The sequence below is a fragment of the Panicum virgatum genome, chromosome 5K (assembly GCF_016808335.1).
Source record: "Panicum virgatum strain AP13 chromosome 5K, P.virgatum_v5, whole genome shotgun sequence".
In the NCBI taxonomy this organism is placed as follows: Eukaryota; Viridiplantae; Streptophyta; class Magnoliopsida; order Poales; family Poaceae; genus Panicum; species Panicum virgatum.
This window is the reverse complement of record NC_053140.1, coordinates 44353078-44372930: the sequence shown is the minus strand read 5'-3', so window position 1 is coordinate 44372930 and position 19853 is coordinate 44353078. Positions and strand designations below refer to the sequence as shown.

The following is a 19853-nucleotide window of genomic DNA, read 5'->3' as shown; positions in this document are numbered from 1 at the left end:
TATGTCAACCTCCTACTTCATAGTGTGAAGGGGGTATCAAGACATTAGCCTCCCAACCCCTCCCGCCATTACCGTGGTCACCTAGGCAAGCTACGCAGCAACATCTTCGTGATGGCAGGCAAGGGTGCGCAAACACAAGCACCTGTGCTCCATGGCGGCGACCCCCACATCTCCAGCCTGATCCAAGGATGGCGGCCACCCTGGGCGGCGGCACAAAGCAGCTCTCACCTATGCTTTGGTGGTCGGGGCTCGGCGAGCGTACGCGTGCGCTCCAGCGGCGGCGTGCCCCTAGCTTCGGCTCGGCCAAGGACGGCGGTGGCAGTTTTTCAAGATGGAAACGAGAGGAGGAAGATGGGGTACCTCGCCGCCACCATCTTTGCCGCGGCACAGGCTTCAGGTGGACGGCTCTGGTGGTGGCGTGGTAAGGGATGGGAGGGGGGAGACGTGGGAGTTTGGCGGCGGCGGCGGTTGGATTCTTCCCGAGAGGGGTGACGCGAGGGACACAAAAAGGTGCACTTTAGTTTGGACGTGAAACATGATTTCCAAGAACGGGACCAAGGAAGCTAGCGTCTACACTTGTGTGTACGGCAAAGTTGACACAAGAGCTTCCACCTCCCCATCATCGCCGTTCAGCGCGGCCATACGCCCATACACGAGGACAATGTGGACCAACCGGGGCTGCCCACGATGGCGACACGCTCATATGGCTCTCCGCTCTTTTACGATTGTAGATGCTGGAGCAAGCCTAGGCCCCGCGATGGCGGCTGGCGGAGCAGCAGCTAGAGCCGGCCAAGTCACTACGTACACCGAACCAAGGGGAATAAACCAAGTTCTCAATAAGAGATGGCAATGGTTCGGTTTCGGGTCGGATATCCGCGGATTTCGGGTTTTGCGGGTTCGGGTTCGGGGATGATTACTCACTCGTGGTTTTCGGGTTCGAAGCCCCGAAACTTATCAGGTTTGGTTTTTCACCCGTGGATATCGAATGCATAACTGTTTGGAGTAAAACCTCATATTTTATAGTATACTTAGTAATAACTTTGTTTACTTAGACTATTGAATTATTCTATGTTGACTTAGAAAATTATTTACTATTTATTGTATTTTGTTTATACATATAATGTTATATATATCATGTATACGTTTATAAAAAATACTTATTGTTCTTACTATGTTTCCATACAAAAGCGGGTTTTGGGTATCCGCGGACTTTGGTTTTGGGGATGGATTTTGACCTGGGTCGGGTTCGGGTTTTAAGTTCGAGTTTCAGTTTTTGGTGCCCACACACTCCACCCGATCCAAACCCGACCCGTTGCCATCCTCAGATCTGAAGTTTTGTTGCTCTCAAAAAAATAAGGGTGCTTTTGGTTGGGCTTTTTGCTGCGACTTTTGCCTTCAAAAGCCAAAAACTCAACCAAAGGACCCAAAAGCCATCCGTGGTTTTGCCCAAAAGAAGCTTTCACTCTAGTACAAATCAAAAGCACCTCTCCCCTATGTTTTTACTGGCTTTGCTTTTGGGCCAACAAATTACCTACCTACCACTGGTTATGAGGATACCAAATTGTGTTCTATTTTTTCCCCTAGCTCTCTCCTCCCTCTCGCGATCCTGCGCCTCCTCGCCGATGCCCTGCCGCAAGCTCACCCTGCTGCCGCAGCCTGCCGCCACCGCCGCGAGCTCGCCCTGCGCCTCCCGCGTGGGTTCTACCTTGAGTGTGAGCTTGCCCCTCCGCCTCCAACGTGGATTCCGCCCAGAGTGTGAGCACTGCCGCGCCGCGCGCGAGCTGGCGCCGCCTCAGGCTCCACCCTCAGGGCGAGCTCTGCCGTGCACAGGCCACCGCCACGGGCTCCATCCCCAGGGGCGAGATCCGCTGCGTGCACCGCCGACGCGAGCCTCCGCTACCGCAGACCCTTGGCTTGCTCCGCCTGCCCCTGGCGCTGCTCCAAGGTTCCGGCGTTGTTCTCCGCTGTGCGCTCGGAGGAAGGAGATGTAGACAAGCGAGGCCCGCTTGTAAGTGGAGGGTTAGAGAGTTGAGTGATAGGGCCGTGGATGATACGTGGGGTTCGGTTAACAGTTTTCTCAAAATTCACAGTTATCCAACCAAACGGTATTTTATTTTTTTCACAGCTGTTTTTTCATAACAGTTTTTTCAAAAGTCACAGATCACAGTAGTTTTTCCAAAAACCACAGCTCAATTAAACACACTCTAAAATTCCTGAAGTTTTGCTTTGAGACGGTGTGAGCCGTTGGATCAAAACATATGACGAGTAAAGTCACGTTGTGACTTGACGAAGGAAAGCCTGATGTGGCCTGGGCCGTTCACGGTTCAGCCCCCTCCTCTCCCCTCGGCGCTCAGGCTCATCTCCGTTTCGTTCACCCTTTCCCTTCTCTCTGTCTCTCTCCTCCCTGGTCTTCCTTTCCTGGCGGCGACGACTGGGCGAGCGGCGGCGCCATTCGCCACGCCTTCGCCCGCCCCTTTGCCGGCGACGAGCATCCACCAGGTATGCCTTCCCCTTCCATTCCCTTCCCTTCTGCTAGGCAAAGCGGAGCACCCCAAACCCTAACAAAGCTATCTGTATTCGGATCTGAACCAGTTACAATATATTACCTACGAACTTCTGATTTTGTTTGCAAAAGCTATCGGCTGTACATGTGTACGCCCATGTCCTGCACTGGGTCCGCCCCTGCCCTTATCAAGCTCCTTTGGGGTTTGCTGATTGGCTCTCAACCCCTTTGGTCTTGACGATTTGCTGCTGAGCTACTTATCATATGCCTGATTCACCTACCATTTTTGGGAGGTGAACACTGAATCTAAATACCCTCATGGCATAGTCGTGCTGAATGTCTTCGTTACGCAGTTAATTTGACATGTCCAATCCAAGAAGAAAATGGTTGGGATGTTTTCCCTTTGCAGAATTCCTATGCCATTGTATGGTTGCACTATAGAGATTGAATGTGTACTGAGGATCTGTTGGCAATTCCACACATCCATTGGTACCTGAATGCAGGAAGTAAACTTGAAGACCAGATTATGTTATGATATATTTGGACAGTTATAGATTCTAGATCGAAAAGAACAGTTCAAAAAGATGCAATTAGGTTGTCCAGATGCATTCAGGGCGAGTTAAAGTATAGAAATAAGATAATCTGCATGCTAGTTGTTGCTTTGTACTGCAATTTGTTAATACACCAATGCGACAAAAAGTTACAATAGGTTAACATATGTACTTGACGTCATATGACGCTGCAAGGTGCAGTGCCAACTATGTCTTATACTCATTGTATACCATGGCGTACTGACTGGTAGCATAAGGGTGGTCCAATAGGGTATGTGTCACTACTAGTATATTTGAAATTTGTGGAACCACACAACTTTACCGTGTCCTGTATTTTCCACAGTTCGTTTATAATTCCGTCTATTTATGATGTCCTATATTTTCCACAGTTTGTTTATAATTCTTATCTAATTAATTACTGCTGTATGGAAACTTCAATTGTCCATTTAACTTCTATCAGCATATAGTGTCACTGTGTCCCGAAAAAAGAATTTATCTGATCACAAATTTCATCATTTATTCATCATTTATTGGCTAATTATTTCTAGGTCAATATATCAACAGCTTGAAATGGCTGAAAATTGGTTAGAACAAGCAAAGCAAACTTCTACAGCAGCGTCTTCTTCTGGTTTGCTTTCTAGATGTCAAATCCCATTGCCAAGAAGATCAAGGCAACGGTAAATTATTCTACAAATACTTATTCCTCCATTGTTTGCTTAAATTTTCGGATAGATAAGATGCACAAGTACTTTATAAGTCATTAATGTCACCATTCCACTATTCTAATTGTTCTAAAAGGCTTTATGTGCGTGGCTGTAATTAGGTGTTAGCCTCTTAGGCGAGAGGTCGGCATCTGGATATTAATGAGGCTTGCTAGCTGGTAACTAGGCTAGCAGCAAGAGTTTGGTGCGTAGCAGCTTGGTAGCCCCTTGCAGTGGTAGTTAGTCACATCTTAAAAATGGTAAAAGTGGACTACTGTTTTGCTAAAGTGGTTTTAGCTGTAATGGTGGAGATTCTGTGTGTAGCACAGCAAAGTGTGTGGGCCTGCAGGCTAAGATTCCTCTATATTCTTTCTATTGTAAGAACTGCTGGTTAACAGAGTTCTTTTGATGGTATCCCTTATTCAGTACTTGAAATGAATTCTGTAACTTCATTTTCATTGTGTATTCTGCCTCACTCTTGCATTGCATGAATGCACAATATCTGACATAAGAAAGGAGGGATGACGATGTGTGATGCCCGGCTTTTATTTAAACATAGCACCAATAATCCTTTTTTTTATTGAACTTGATTGTCACTTCAAAGTTCAACTTACTTTTTATTTCCAGAATGATGCAATTTTTTTGTAATAAAGAGTTTTTTTTTGTAAGAAGTCAGAACAATATTTTAGATATATGCCACTATTTATTTATTCCGGAAAATAGATTTGTTTAGGGAACTCCAGAAAATAGACTTGAAGGCTGATGGGATATAACCTGGATTCAGGCTGATCTGGAGTCTAGCTGTGACAGATTGATCGATGCCATTAATGCCGCTAACTTTTCCCTAACAATTTCAAGTTTTCACACACTTTGTATGTCAAAGGGAAGCATGGTGTTAGCACATGCTAATGCAATTGCTATTTTCATGAGACTCAGCTGTATTGGACATCTGCTCCCTAAGATACTAGTATACTAAGTTGACTGTTAACACTATTCCCTATGATACTAGTTCCAGTGGTGCTATTTGCATGGTGTGTAGCACTAGGCGCTTTTATTTGTGTCAAAGAGTGGTGAACATGTGGTCCTGGCAGCTCAATCCATTGCTGTAGTCCTAAAATAAGCCTATAAGGACTTCAAACCATTTCTAGAATGTCGCTAAAACAGTTGACTGGCATTTCTAACTGTATTAAACATATCCATTCGTTAAAACTAACTTTAGCTTTTTTTATGTCATAATCAGGAACATCTTTCATCTATTAGTTCAACGAGAAGTCTCCCCTCGAACAAAACACCAAGCTAGAAGGATATGGAATAATTCTCAAACATGTGATCCTGATTTAATTGAATTAAGATTTGCAGATGCAGATGCTAAACAGGATATTTTTTCTTGGTAAGGAAAGCTTGTTTTCATTACAATTATATTCAAGAGCAATTCATCATATACTGACTGTTGAGTAACATGTGTGAGTAGTTCACATCTCCTGTTTTACTGTGTACAGGGCAGAATCGCAGTCCCTGCATCGTTGGTCTGCCAAGTATTGCCCTCTTTTACCGCCTCCGCGGTCAACTATTGCAGCTGCTTTCAGTCCAGACGGGAAAACACTTGCATCCACACAGTAAGCTTATTGACTCACTGAATAACAAACTAAATTGAAAGATGTGCCAACTAACTCAATCTGTTTTCTTAGTGGTGACCATACGGTTAAAATAATTGACTGCCATACTGGGAAATGTTTGAAGGTTTTGAGTGGTCATCGACGAACTCCTTGGGTGGTATGTCTCAGACTAGCATATATTTTCTATTGTATTTTGTTTAGCATCATGGGCTCCAATAATGTATTTGGTTTAGCAAAGAAAGGAACCTAGGAATAATGTGCTTGTTGCTTTTTCAATAATACTCTGGCTAGAACATCAATTTGTGATTTCTTTGACCATATTATATGGCTGTTGCTTGGTGACTTTTTTACAAGAAGCCATGGGATAATTTTTTTGCAGCTTTGTTTATCACATCCTAATATACCTCAGAAATTTAAGGTGCTAATGTATTGCAGGTCAGGTACCATCCATTATATTCTGATATCCTGGCTAGTGGAAGTTTGGATCATGAAGTTCGTCTATGGGATGCTAATACCTCAGACTGTATTGGATCACAAGACTTCCGTAATATATCTCAGCAAACTCCTTGCATTCTATACGTAAGCAAATTTGGAACAACACTGTAACCTCCTTTTGATGTTCCTCTGGCAGATCGGCCAATTGCGTCCATTGCATTTCATGCAAGAGGGGAGATTTTGGCAGTTGCATCAGGTCACAAAGTGAGACTTAGTGTCAACCTTGAAAAACAAAAGAAAAAGTTTTCTGCAGTGTTTCTGTACATGGTTGTTAGTAAATTGTATACTAATCCTCAAATCAATTTATACTTTTCTGTGTCAGTTGTACATATGGAACTACAATAATCGAGATTGGTCTTCTATCCCAGCCATCATACTAAGAACCCGCCGTTCTTTGAGAGCTGTGCATTTTCACCCGCTTGGTGCTCCATATCTTCTAACAGCAGAGGTAGAGATGGGCTCTGCACTTGTGCTTTCCCTTAAGTGTTTCATGTTTGCTGTACAAACTTACACATAGCTTTACTTTCAGGTTAATAATATTGAGTCTGCAGACTCACCGCTGACTCTTGCAACATCCTCTGGCTATTCAAATTATCCTTCAGCCCTGTTTGTGACAAACAGTAATTCTAGATTTTGTCCACATCTGGAGTCCAATGTAGCGTCCCCTTGCTTACTGTTGCCTGCATACCTCAGAGATGATGGAATTTTACATGTGCTTGGCAATGACAGTAGTTCAACCGGTGCACAGCAGAGATCATCATTGGTTCAAGTTGCCACATCAGATGCTGAAACTCAACAGCCTGACCAGTTTGCTACATCTATGGATGTATGTCCTGGAGAGCCAACTACATCTAATTACATATCGGATGCAGTCCCTGTGCGTGCTTCAAATGGAATTGACATGGATGGTGCTGGGGGGCAGTCCAACTCAAGACTGCAGGGCAGCAGCTCTATTAGTAATCTTGAGAGGTTTAGTGCAAGAGATGATCTGCCAGTGTCTTCCCTGAGCAACACTGAGCCAATTCCACCAGCGGCTGGGCTTTCAGGATCCGATGCGCGCCGTGCTATGCCACTGAATATGCTCATCTCTGGTGGATTAGATGTTCAAATGTTCCTAAGAAATGTAGAAAGCGGACAACAAAATCACTATCTCTTCAGTGATTCACGTAACTGGGAGTTGCCGTTTCTGCAGGGTTTTTTGATGGCCCAAAACCGTACAGGTTTGCACCCTGCACTAGTGAACAATAATGTCCTTGAAGACCTATCTATCGATGGTACTGCAGGGACTAATAATTTGACTAGAGAGTCACCACATATTCATAACCTTGGACGATCAGGTTCTTCATCAATCCCCATAACTGCTGGCAGTTCTAGAGGATCAAATCGACGTTATGCCTCACGCACTGTACCTGGTGTTGGGAGTTCTCTCCTAGGTCCTCAAATTGATGAAGCTGAGGTTCATGCTGCTTCACTGGGTGTTGGTTCAGAAATCACTGCACCGATGTTTACTCCTGGTACTGAGTTGCCTTGTACAGTGAAGCTCAGAATATGGCGGCACGATATAAAGAAACCGGGTGTTCCTTTAGATCCTGAGGCATGCCGCTTGACGATTTCTCATGCCGTTCTTTGCAGGTGATTTTGATGTGATGTCATTTCTTTTCTTTTCCGTGATACTTTCTCTGGTATTAAATATATGACATCTAGTAGAAGCTAATTAGTTCATTTCGAAACAAAAGGTTTTTGCTAATATAACTAATAGTAGCCTGCACAAGTATGTGTAATTTCCCCCAAGCCAGTTTCTGAACGGGAAAAAGTCCGAATTACTCTCCCCAAGTATGGCCAAAGTTTGGGTAACCCACTAAACTATTTTTTGGTTCAATTTGCCCCCTCAACTATGTCATGGTCCAAATTACCCCTTAATTAGATTTGCCTTTTTTTGTTTCTCCATGCACAAGTTTTAAGCTAAATTTTTGGAATGAGTGGGCATCATAACTTAAGTACAAAAAATATACTATGATTTTTTTCATCATTGTTTTCCATACAATTATATTTACTAAGGATTAATTTACTATGAGATGTCCTATCTTACCCAAATAATAACAATTTTTTTTTTAAATTTTGGGATTAAAACTCCACATGTGCGTGGAGAAAAAAAAAGGATAAATCTTGTTAAGAACCGATTGATATACTTGTGCAAAAAAATAATTTAGCGGGTCATCTGGATTTTGGCCATACTTGAGGGGAGTAATTTGGATTTTCCCCCCTTTCTGAACTTATATGCAACTAATTGTAGCCAGCACAAGTTCCAGGCCTGTTTACACCGTAAAACAAATTGCTCGGTTGCTTATTTGTCTTCTCATATGTGAATTATACCTTTACATTTGTTAAATCTTGAGCATCAGCATGGAATTGGAACTTGATTACTTACTCTGAAGTTATTAATTCTACAGTGAAATGGGTGCCCATTTTTCTCCGTGTGGACGATTTCTGGTAGCCTGTGTTGCATGTTTGCTGCCTCAAACAGAAGGTGACCGTGGCAGCCAATTGCCTTTGCCTTATGAGTCGGCAGGGGCTGGATCATCACCAACTCGGCACCCACTTCCCTCTCACCGAGTTATCTATGAGCTTCGGGTTTATTCGCTTGAGGAGGCGACGTAATTTTCTCTTGATTGCCTTTTAATATTTTTTGTATACCAAGTTACTGTTTGTGAATGGTCCGTGTAGCTTGAAACTGGCAATGCCTTGCAGATTTGGGGATATTCTTGCTTCCAGAGCAATAAGGGCAGCACATTGCTTAACTTCCATTCAGGTTGTTTTATTTTTATTTATTTGTATTTTTGTGCATTTTTCTGTCAATAGATGCTGTTTACCTTGCTTTCTAACCTGTCATTTGTGTCTGGGACTCATGCCGTAACATTTTTTTATTGTCAGTAGCATTTAAAACATGAGCCTGATGAAGTTGATCTTACAGTTCTGAAGTTCTCATCGTTGAATTGGATCTGTTTGCCTCTCTTTTGATGCAGTTCTCACCTACATCCGAACACATACTTTTGGCATATGGTCGTCGTCATGGCTCTCTCCTCAGGAGCGTAGTCATGGAAGGAGACAATGGGATTCCTGTATATACTATCTTGGAGGTAGATGCAATGATTATATTCCAATTTTCCAAATCATAGTTTGATCGGTAACTGATATCATATTAATGATTTTATGGTGATGGTGACAATGCTGGTTTTGCAGTTAAATTATATTTCCTGATGCTTGGAAGTTGCAACAATTAGCTTATTGTTCTCCACACTACTAATATTTCTCATACTTCGTAGAATATAAGCTAATATATCGATCCATTATTTTCATCTATTGCTTTCAGGTATATAGAGTTTCAGATATGGAGCTTGTAAGGGTGCTTCCTAGTGCTGAAGATGAAGTCAATGTTGCATGTTTTCATCCTTCACCAGGAGGTGGCCTTGTTTATGGGACTAAGGTGGGTAGAGAATTAGTTCAATAACCAAAGATATTATGGCTTGCTAATGCTTTCATCATGGTGAACTATAGGAAGGGAAGCTCAGGATCCTCCAGCACAATGGTGCAGACACAATAAGCTGCTTTGTTGAGGACAATATGCTTGAGGCAGTGAGTTTTTTCCCTGATGTTTAATCATTGTCATTTACTTGCATGAATAAAGGAAATGTTCCACTTTACATCTCCAAACTATTGCCAAATCAACCCACCCCAGACTTGTTTCGCTTAGCGGTTTAGATGATGCGGACAGTGGTTTTGCTGCGAGGTCCCATCGGACCTTCCTACATATTCCTCCCCTAGTCTCTTTGCATTGGGGTATTCTTCCCTTCAGATGAAATCATCGTGGGCCAGCACGATTCCAAACTGGATTAGGAAGCCACATATCAATTGATTGATTTTATGCCCACTATGCTATATAAAGTCCTGCACGAGCTGATGGGGCTTTGCATGTTCACAGCAGCGGTGATGTTGTGCCTGCCACTGTTTTGCTGCTGCTGCACATGAGTGATGCGGTAAAGCACTTGATCCCGGCAATGCGAAGCAGACAGCGAGTACCCACCATTTGAATGCAAACTGATCGGAACTAGCTGTATGGTTGTGCATGCAGACAACAATTGCCCACTGTCCTGGAGATCCGACCCTCACGCCTGATGCGGCCATACAACTGCTGCCACGGCTCTCCTGACACCTCACCTTGTCGTACCTCGCAGTTGCTGCATCCTATGCATGCTGCATGGCCCTGTTGGGCACGTTGTGGAACCTTTCCATGTGCGTGCTTCTTGATCCCAGTGATCACCTATAATATAATTAAGGAATTACCCCCTGCTTTCTCTTAATCGTGTATTAGTTGGATGTGATCACAACTGATGCACAATTGCTATGGTCATCCAGCTTGCTTCATGAGGTTGGCATGGGTTATAGAAATGAAAAATAAAAATGCAAACCAAAGTCCTAGTGACGTTTTGTTAATTGTGTCCAATTATGCCCGAAGTGCTTGGCCTCTAGCCTTACACGTTTCCTTGGGATATGTTATTGTATGGCAATAAAAATCTTACACTAGTGTCTTCAAGCCAACCCTGAGATTTGTCGAGTTCTAATGGCTGTTGACAAGGCAAGCAAATTCTAGATACATCTTCTCTTGCTGCAGTCTTGTGCTTATTAGTTATTATCCACACCTTCCTAGGATGATGACCAGACCTGTAATGAGAGGGTTGGCCAAAATTGATATGGGAGGACATTACAAAAATAAACTGGAACGCGATCATATCCCTTGAAATGCCATTGGATAGCAGCACATGAAAACTAGCCATTCACATGTGAGAACCATGAGCTAGTAATTTAGTTTCTACTATCACTATTATTACCAGTTCCACTACTATATCCCAATTTTTCTTGTACTACTATTTGGGTTTATCTCTAGACTGTCTCTGCATAGGAGTTGTGACTAATGGCTTTGCTGCTGCTGTTGTTTAATGTCATTTCTGAAAAATTCCCTGTTTTGCTTACCTTATTCAATTTTAAGGGTTAACTGTATTGGTGCCATTTTAAACATCTAGGTTTGGAGATCTACCATAACAACTAGTATAATATGTGATGGACTATGGATAAAAGCCCCCACCCCTCCCACTATAACACCTGGGTTTTATGGTCGGGTTGGCTAAGTGGGGCGCGCTAACATGGTACCAGAGCCGAGGTCCCGGGTTCGAACCCACCCGGCCACGCATTTTCGCTGCGCGATTTCCCCTGCGCCTCTCGTGTGCTGAGACCTGCTGCGGGCTACGCCGGGCACTAGTGTTGGAGAGAATAATGGCTTGTATTCCTCCAACCCTAGAAGGGTGGGTTTATATAATACCTATACATGGGCCTCTAGATGGGCCTCTATACACATGGGCTCAATATACTCCAACACCCCCCCGCAGTCTGAACTACCGGCGCAGCGGTGTTCAAGACTGGACAACAAGAAAGCTAACACCCCCCGCAGTCTGAACTACCGACGCAGCGGTGTTCAAGACTGGACAAGAAGAGAGTACAAATAGAGTACAAAGGGCAAATACCCCCGCCGCAGCCACAACTAGCCACCAGCTACATTGAGGCTGGATCGAAACTCCGAGAAGGTCGAGGAGGGCAGTCCCTTGGTGAAGATGTCAGCAAACTGGGAGGTAGTCGAGACATGGAGTACCCGAACATCGCCGATTGCGACTCTGTCGCGCACGAAGTGTAGGTCGATCTCCACGTGCTTCGTCCGCTGATGCTGGACGGGGTTGGTGGAGAGATACACGGCGCTGACGTTGTCGCAGTAGATGAGCGTGCTCTTGACGAGTGGGCTGTGGAGCTCCGCCAAGAGCTGTCGTAGCCAGGACGCCTCTGCCACGCCGTTAGCGACAGCCCGGTACTCTGCCTCGGCATTAGAGCGGGAGACAACCGGCTGCTGCTTGGACGACCAGGAGACCAGGTTGCCGCCCAGGAAGACGGCGTAGCCGGAAGTGGAGCGACGAGTGTCCGGGCAAACAGCCCAGTCAGCGTCGGTGTAGACCACCAGCTCAGCAGAGGACGAGCGGTGAAGCACTAGGCCGAGGTCCACAGTGCCACGGACGTACCGGAGGAGACGCTTCAGTGCAGCAAGGTGTGACTCCCGGGGATCATGCATATGGAGACAGACCTGCTGAACAGCGTAGGTGAGGTCCGGCCTGGTGAAGGTGAGGTATTGCAAAGCGCCGGCCAGACTCCGGTAGGCAGTAGGATCAGCCACCGGATCACCCAGATCAGCAGATAGCTTCGCCTGAGTGTCGACAGGAGTGGAGCAGGGTTTGCAATCAGTCATCCCAGCCCGCTCCAGAATATCGAGTGCGTACTGCCGCTGGTGAAGGAGAAAACCAGACAAGCGAGGCTCAACAGTGACGCCCAAGAAGTGGTGGAGCTGACCCAGATCCTTCATAGCAAACTCCTGCTGCAGAGAGGAGATAACACTCTGAAGTAGCTGCTGACTGGAGGCTGTGAGCACAATGTCATCGACATAGAGCAGCAGATATGCAGTCTCATCCCCACGGCGGTAAATGAAGAGAGACGTGTCGGACTTGGCCTCGGTGAACCTCAATGTCAGCAAGAACGTGGCGAACCGAGAGTACAAGCCCGAGGAGCCTGCTTCAAACCATAGAGACTTGTTAAGCCGGCAGACCATATCCGGACGACTCGAGTCCACAAATCCCGCTGGCTGAGAGCAATAGACAGTCTCTGAGAGTGCCGTGAAGAAACACATTCTTCACGTCCAGCTGGTGCACAGGCTAGGAGCGCGAGAGCGCAAGCGAGAGGACCGTGCGCACCGTAGCGGGCTTCACCACTGGGCTGAAGGTCTCGTCATAGTCCACACCAGGGCGCTGAGTGAACCCCCAGAGAACCCAACGAGCCTTGTATCGCTCCAGTGTGCCATCAGCCCGACGCTTATGCGTTCAGATCCACTTGCCAGTCACCACATTGCAACCAGACGGACGCGGCACGAGGTCCCACGTTTGGTTGGCAAGAAGAGCCACGTACTCCTCTTCCATCGCGCGACGCCAGTGAGGATCCGCCAAGGCGTCGCGGACAGAGGAGGGTACCGGAGAGACCCGCGGCTCTCCCTCAGTGGTGGAGAGAGTCGCGGCCTGAGACGCCATCCGCCGAGTCACCATAGGATGAATATGCCGAGGATCCCGATGGATGACTGGCGGGTGGTACACCTCCGGCTCGAGAGGGAGCCGGAGGAGGAGGCGGCGGCGACGGCTCCGGCGTCGCAGGAGCCCCCGGCGGCGGCGCCGGTATCGACGCCGAACGACGCCGGTACACCTGCACCGGCTCAGCGTATCGCTGCGGTGCCGGTGTCGGCGCCGAGCGACGCCGGTACACCTGCACCGGCTGAGCGTACCGCGCAGGTGCAGGTGAAGGCACCAGGGCCGTGTGTGGCGCAGTGGGAGACATCGGGTCCGCGCGCGGCACGACTGGAGGTCCGGGGACCGCGCGTGGCGCGACCGCGGGCACCGGGGCCGCGCTCGGCGCAGCAGGGATCACCGGAAGCGGTGCCGGCGTGCCGGGAAAACCTGCAGGGAAAGGACAGACAGGTAACGGTGGCTGAACCACCGGGTCAGTCGGAAACAAAGACTCCAGCTCGGAGTCAGGAGAAGGTGTAGAGGAGGTAGAGTAGGGGAAATCCGACTCGTCAAAGACGACGTGTCGGGAGATCAGAACGCGGCGAGAGGTGAGGTCAAAGCATCGTTACCCTTGTGGTCAGGGGAGTACCCGAGGAACACACAACGAGTCGAGCGGGGCGCCAGTTTGTGAGAAGCGGTGGCAGAGGTGTTAGGGTAACACGCACACCCGAAGACCCGAAGGTGGTCGTTGCGAGGAGGGGTATCGAAGAGAGCGTGGTGTGGAGTGGGAGCAGGAGAAGCAGTGGACGAAAGGCGGTTGAGCAGGTAGGTGGCGGTGTGGAGGCTCTCAGCCCAGAAGCGCGGGGGCAGAGAAGCCTGGATCAGAAGGGTGCGCACGACGTCGTTCGTCGTGCGAATCATCCGCTCAGCCATGCCGTTCTGAGGAGAGGTATACGGACAAGACATACGCAGCTGAACACCCCGAGAAAGGAAGAAGGAACGGGAGGTGGAGTTATCGAACTCCCGCCCGTTGTCACACTGGACGGCCTTAACGGTGAGTCCGAACTGAGTGGACACCCAGGCAAAAAAGTGGAGGAGGGTGGGGAAGGTCTCAGACTTGGCGCGTAAAGGAAACGTCCAAGAGTAGTGCGAGAAGTCATCGACCACCACCAGATAGTACTTATAGCCAGAAAGGCTAAGTACAAGAGAGGTCCACAGGTCACAGTGAACAAGATCAAATGCATGCGTCGCATGCGAAGAAGAAGAAAAAGGGAGCCGAACATGATGACCGAACTGGCACGCATGGTAGAGGGGCTCAGCAGGAGCCCTAGTCCCAGGAACATCGGTACTACGACTGAGCTGAGCCAGAACGTCGCGGCCAGGGTGACCAAGACGGCGGTGCCAGGTGGTGGAAGACGGCGTCGGGGCAAAAGCGGCAGGCCAAGACGGCCAGGGCGAAGAAGGCGAGAGTGGTGCAGCGGAAGAAGGAAGGCGAAGGGTGTAAAGGGGCCCGTGCTGTCACACCGGAGTAGCGGACGCCGGGAGGCCGAATCCTTTACAGTGAGGCCAGAAGAATCAAACTCGATGGAACAAGAATTGTCAGCTGTAAACTGACGAATGGAAAGAAGGTTATGAACCATCTGAGGAGCAACAAGGACATTGGGAAGACGAAAGGAGCCAGAAGCAGAACCCACGGCGGTGACAGAAAGTCAAGACCCGTCACCAACCATGATGGAAGAAGGACAAGAGGGGTGTGGGGGTCGGACAGAAAAGAGGATACCGGCATGTGGTGTGGAAGGAGGCACCCGAGTCGGCGATCCACTCAGTGCTGACCGGCGGCGTCCGCCCCATGGCACTAAAGGACGGCGCCAGTGCGGCCTAGTCCCACCCCCCAGGCCAGGTCGGCGGCTGGCTGGGTGGAGCGGGTGGGGTCCAGAACGGCGCCGGCTAGGGCTGAGGACGCGAGCGCCCCCCCCCCCACGACCCTGAACCGGCCACATCGGGATGCACCCTGGCCATGGGGCGCTGAAGAATGGCCAGGGCATGCTTCCAGGGCCAGGAGCAGGAGTGGGAGGAGTGCCCCGAGTACCACCTCCAGGAGCCAGAGTCAGGTGGATCCCCGGGGCCTCGGGGAAGGTGGATCCGGCGGCCGATGCGGCGGCGGCGCCCTGGGACAGCCACACGCCGGGGGCGGCGGCGCGCGCGGCGGCGAGGGAGGTGGTGGCCCGCGCGGCGGACGCGACGGCATGCGCGTGCACGGCGGGCGCGACGGCGACCTGCGCGGCATCCGTAAACTCTGGACTCGTGCAGCGAACCGCAGCAGCCTGCTCGATGGCAGCAAGCGCGTCGAGCTCGCGTCGCAGGGCACGCCAGGTCGCAGTGGCAGGGGCCGCAGCAATCGCAGGGCAGGAGCCTTGAAGTTTGCGGGCAGCAGCGGCTGCAGCAGGGGCGGCCTGGAGCAGAGCAGGGGCGGCCTGGAAGGCCGCTGCATGCTGGGGCTGCGGCGTCCACTGCGCGGCGAGAGATCCAAGGCCGGCGGAGGCTTCAGTGACTGCATCCGCGGCGGCCGCGCCCGGGCCGGCCGCGGGGGCGGCGGCAGCAGATCCAGCGTCCAGCAGAGCAGAGGACGCGGCGCCGGCGGCGGGAAGGAAGGTCAACGCGGCGGCGCCGGGGGCAGAGGAGGAAGCGGAAGGGAGGGGCAGCGCCGGCGGCCGACCAGCCATGGGGCGGCGGCGGCGGCTGCCATGGGAGGAGAAAAGACCTAAGCAAAGAGCGAAGCGGAGGCAAAGCAGAGTAGAGGACCGCGCGGAGCTGGAGCGCGCGCAGCTCGAGCCCCGCGCAGGGGCGCTGCGGGGCGGGGGCCGCCCAGGGGAATGGGTGCACGGGGCTACGCGGGGGCTGGCGCGCGGGCCGCGCAAGCGCAAGCCCGCGGAGGGCGCGGGGGCAGGCCGGCGGCGGGGCGGGGCCGCGCAGGGGCGCGCGGACGTCGGGATCGCGCAGGGGCGTCGAGCAGGATGGCCGCACGGAAACAAGGGAAAGCGGCGCGGAGGTTGAAGAAGAGGGAGTGGAGCTGCTTCGCCGGCCGGTGGGGGAGGCTCGCCGGCGGCTCGCCGGCGACGGCGGGATGGGGATCCAAAACCCTAGGCTGTGATACCATGTTGGAGAGAATAATGACTTGTATTCCTCCAACCCTAGAAGGGTGGGTTTATATAATACCTATACATGGGCTTCTAGATGAGCCTCTATACACATGGGCTCAATATACTCCAACAACTAGAACCTGCTGCGGGCTACGCCGGGCTCGCACGCCGTAGGGGGATTGATGGACTGTGGATAAAAGCCCCCACTCCTCCCACTATAACACCTGGGTTTTATGGTCGGGTTGGCTAGGTGGGGTGCGCTAAGAATATGAGCCATGTCATTACGATTCTTTCTCCACCGCAGATGCCATTTTGTATGTTGTTGATGCTTTTGGGCCCCCATGAAGTTCCTGTATTTCCATATGGACAAAATGCCCTTACTACATCTCCCAAGATGTGTGAACCCCACGCTCATCCTCTTTCCACTTCCTTTCTTCCCCATCTTTGGTCACCACTAGATGACCTGAGGCTCTCCCCGTGCATGTTCGCAGCTGGCCTGATCCAAGCCCCACTGCCTGCTAACATGTGGGCCTGCACCACTGCCTTGTTGATGTCGTGTTCACTCTGCATTGGTGCCATGCACCCTGCCGTTTGAGGACCAGGTCCCATCGGTCAGCCGTCGTCTCGTCTTCTACTCTCAACAATTGCCCTGTGAAACCTGCACCACTCATCACTGCCAGCTGCTGCCCTACTGTGCTGGTAGCCTGTTCCGCCCCTGGCTTCATCCGTCTGCCCCTCCGATGAGCCTGGCAATCTGTTCCACCGCCACCGGTAAGAATCACTGGTTTTGCTTCTCCGGTTCAGGAGCTGGCTTGGTGGCCATGGGGGGAAAGGGGTGGTGCTCGCTGGTGGCCATGGAGGGGATGGGACGTGCTCACCGGCGTGCAGGAGCTTGCGGAAGCGTGGGGGGAGGGCGCAGGAGGAGCTTGTCCTGGGGTCAGGCGACAAAGAACCCATACTCTCTGATGGGCTTCATCAGAAGATTACTACGAGAAGAACAGATTGGATGTCATGGAACGAATGGGGCACTAAGTTGCCAGAGCTCCTCGGTGGTCGAGGTGGCGGCCGCTCCAGCTCATTACTCGCAGATGGTGATGAAGGATCTGTGGGGGGAAGAAAGGTATGCATTGAAGGAGCCTGCACATAGGCCCAAAAACATCAAAGGCATACAAAATGTCATATCACGTGTTGTAGTGGCATGGCTCCAATTAGACTAATTGTAATGGCAGATGTCCAAACTCAGGTATTTGCAATGGCACCAACCCAATTAGCCCCAATTTTAACTGCCAGGGATGGCATTTAGGCACGTTCATATTAATTTGTAAAAACATGATATGGGTGGATGTGATATGTTTCTTCTGTTCTTTGTTTTCAGATTCAGAGGTATGCATTGGAATGCTGAATGAAGATTGACCACATCATGTGCTTTATGCTGCTTCCATGGGAAAACATTAGGTCCATCTCCAACTAGATTATGACAGATAATTCTCGATGAGTTTGTTCAAGTGCCTTGGGGATTGGTACGTAAATGTTTGCACTCTACGATTAACTATTATACCCGGTATGGATATATTAAGTATTATTTTATCTGCTTCTAGCTACAACTTAAGCCGTATGGGTATTAATTACGATAATCGAAGTAATTGATGCCATAGGAAATATTGACAGCAGATTGTCTTATGTTTCATTTAATCCTTCATAAAAGCAAATCTGGAGCACCTCTGGGACTTTTTGCACCCTTGTCTGCCTTGCCGTCTTCAATAAGTTTACTATGGCTTCATTGTCAAGTGACTTGCCTGGCACATCAACATAGTGTAATAGTTTTTCCCCTAAAAATGTTCCTGTCACTTGCAGTTGCAGGTTGAGTCCTGGGTTCTAATGGACTTTTATGATATTCTTACCTTTTTCACGGCTCTTTATGAACTTAATCGGCAAAAGACTTATTCCAACTTGGGGCAATGGTACTATACCAGCTTCTAAAACTGAGCTATCCTTGTTTTCTTCTTTTCTTGGCGACAGTAAGCCTGTATACATGTATCATGTTTTGTACAAATGGATATGGTTATCATAATCTCTTGTGGGCACTTTTAGTGGTAGAATTTTTATTCTCCTGATGCTTTTCTAACCTGGAAAAAAATGTTTAATGTCATGAATTGTTTTCCATTCATTGCCTTGTTTGAACCCTAAAATTATACTTGGATATTCAGGTGTAAACTTCTTACAGGAAAAAACTGCTCTGTAAAATGCTTCGTCACTGCCTCTAAAAAAACAATAATTGCTGAAGAATGTTTCTGACGCCCCTCACCATTTGCTGGTTCAGGTCTGTGCAGAGATGGTAGGAGATGTGTAAATCTACATGGCCATTGGCGTGGCTGCCATCACGGTGCTGTAATTATAACCTTTGTACATGTATCCTACAGTCAGCTTAACTCAATTGCTGTTGTATTTCAGAAATTTTTTTTTGACGGTGCTGATCCTTTTAATGTCAAGTTTTTCTGTTTGCTGTATACTTCGCCTGTCAACAATGCAATGTGAAATTACATTGGCAAATCTGCTGAATTGTTCAGATTTGCATTTTTCTTTCTTGCCCCTTGTTACATTTGTGAACTGTTTAACCTTCAAAATTTTTGAATATGTAATGATTCGAGCATTTGGTGTTACTATTCTAACTTTGTTTTTCCATGAAATTCCACCTTAGAAGCGTGCTATCACTTGATGAAGCTGTTTCAGTGAATCACTCTTCTGTATCAAATTATTAGTCGTTTTGCTTTTCTATGTGTATTTTTCATTATGCATCTAGATATGCATAACAAATTTATGTATCTAAAAAATAAAAAAGACTAATAATTTAGAACCGAGGAGTACGTGAAAAGAAAAGGTGGGACGCTGGCGTTGGGGGAGGGCGTCTCTAGTGGACAGTTCACCCCTCTTCCAAATATTTTTTTTACTTTCTTTCCCAATATATAAAAATTAAACTATTCTCTCTTACAAATATTAAAAAATTACTCTTGTAGTGAGTGATCAGATTATTAATCCATCTCTGTTACCAAAAAGTTTTTAGTGATAAAAACACCCTCACTCTTGCCTAAATGAAGGGGCTCTATTACGCTATTTTTTTTCTTTAGTGATTGGGTTTTAGTAGTCTGTAGCAACCATAACTAGAACATAAAATTAGTTATTTGTTATGACGAAGAGAGTTTTGCATACAATATGAGTAACACTGTACATTGGTACTCGCAAAAACAAATACTATACATTCGAGACCTCCATCACCCGGTACTCCGCCTACCCACTGCCACCATCACTATTCCACCAACTTGCCAATCGCTCGCTACCCGTGAAACCCTTGTTCTTCTAGTTTGAGCGGTGCTGTGCCTTGCCAGCACATAGCCACGGACACTATTTAACCCGTTTTTAGGTAGAGGAAGAGGATGGTTGAGAAACACAGGGGATTGGAAGAGCTCGAAGGGATGAAGGGAGAGGGGGTGGGCTGGATAGAGGGGAGTAGTAAGTTTCTCAGTTTATGCAATGTTTATTTGCAACAGCTAGATCATTGTCTTCATGCTACCGATATGGAGTGTTTTAATTTAAAGATTAAACTTTGCTGGCATCTAACATCTCGTCTCCCCTTCTCGGCTTCAAACTGAACACCAGCCAACCGGATCAGCAGTGAAGCCCGGCTCCACCACCACTGCCACTAGTGCG

The 19853-nt window shown here is 48.5% G+C and overlaps 1 protein-coding gene across 6 annotated transcripts; it reads left to right on the top strand.

Moving 5' to 3' along the window:
- Nucleotides 1-2281: 2281 nt before the first annotated feature.
- LOC120707649 lies at nucleotides 2282-18817 on the top strand. Of its 6 annotated transcripts, XM_039992599.1 has the most exons (19): nucleotides 2282-2499; nucleotides 3619-3731; nucleotides 4996-5145; nucleotides 5255-5371; nucleotides 5444-5528; nucleotides 5807-5915; nucleotides 6003-6070; nucleotides 6189-6314; nucleotides 6396-7498; nucleotides 8317-8520; nucleotides 8615-8675; nucleotides 8890-9003; nucleotides 9237-9350; nucleotides 9422-9499; nucleotides 9846-9900; nucleotides 9996-10156; nucleotides 17524-17668; nucleotides 18003-18109; nucleotides 18469-18817. In XM_039992599.1, exons 1-15 carry the CDS (start codon nucleotides 2302-2304, stop codon nucleotides 9852-9854), a joined length of 2649 nt encoding a protein of 882 aa, XP_039848533.1. In that variant the 5' UTR covers nucleotides 2282-2301; the 3' UTR covers nucleotides 9855-9900; nucleotides 9996-10156; nucleotides 17524-17668; nucleotides 18003-18109; nucleotides 18469-18817. The 6 variants fall into 6 exon arrangements, with proteins under 6 accessions (XP_039848533.1, XP_039848532.1, XP_039848534.1 ...); XM_039992598.1 differs by lacking the exons at nucleotides 9846-9900; nucleotides 9996-10156; XM_039992600.1 differs by lacking the exons at nucleotides 9846-9900; nucleotides 9996-10156; nucleotides 18003-18109 and having other exon boundaries at nucleotides 6396-7086; nucleotides 7204-7498; nucleotides 18469-18811.
- The last annotated feature ends 1036 nt before the right edge of the window (nucleotides 18818-19853 follow it).

Excerpts from the sequence above, each read along its gene's own strand:
- LOC120707649 (XM_039992598.1), top strand. The coding sequence starts at position 2,302 with ATGTGGCCTGGGCCGTTCACGGTTCAGCCCCCTCCTCTCCCCTCGGCG. Across the intron at positions 5,146-5,254 it reads AAACAGGATATTTTTTCTTG|GGCAGAATCGCAGTCCCTGC; the intron begins GTAAGGAAAGCT and ends TACTGTGTACAG. Across the intron at positions 8,521-8,614 it reads TATTCGCTTGAGGAGGCGAC|ATTTGGGGATATTCTTGCTT; the intron begins GTAATTTTCTCT and ends AATGCCTTGCAG.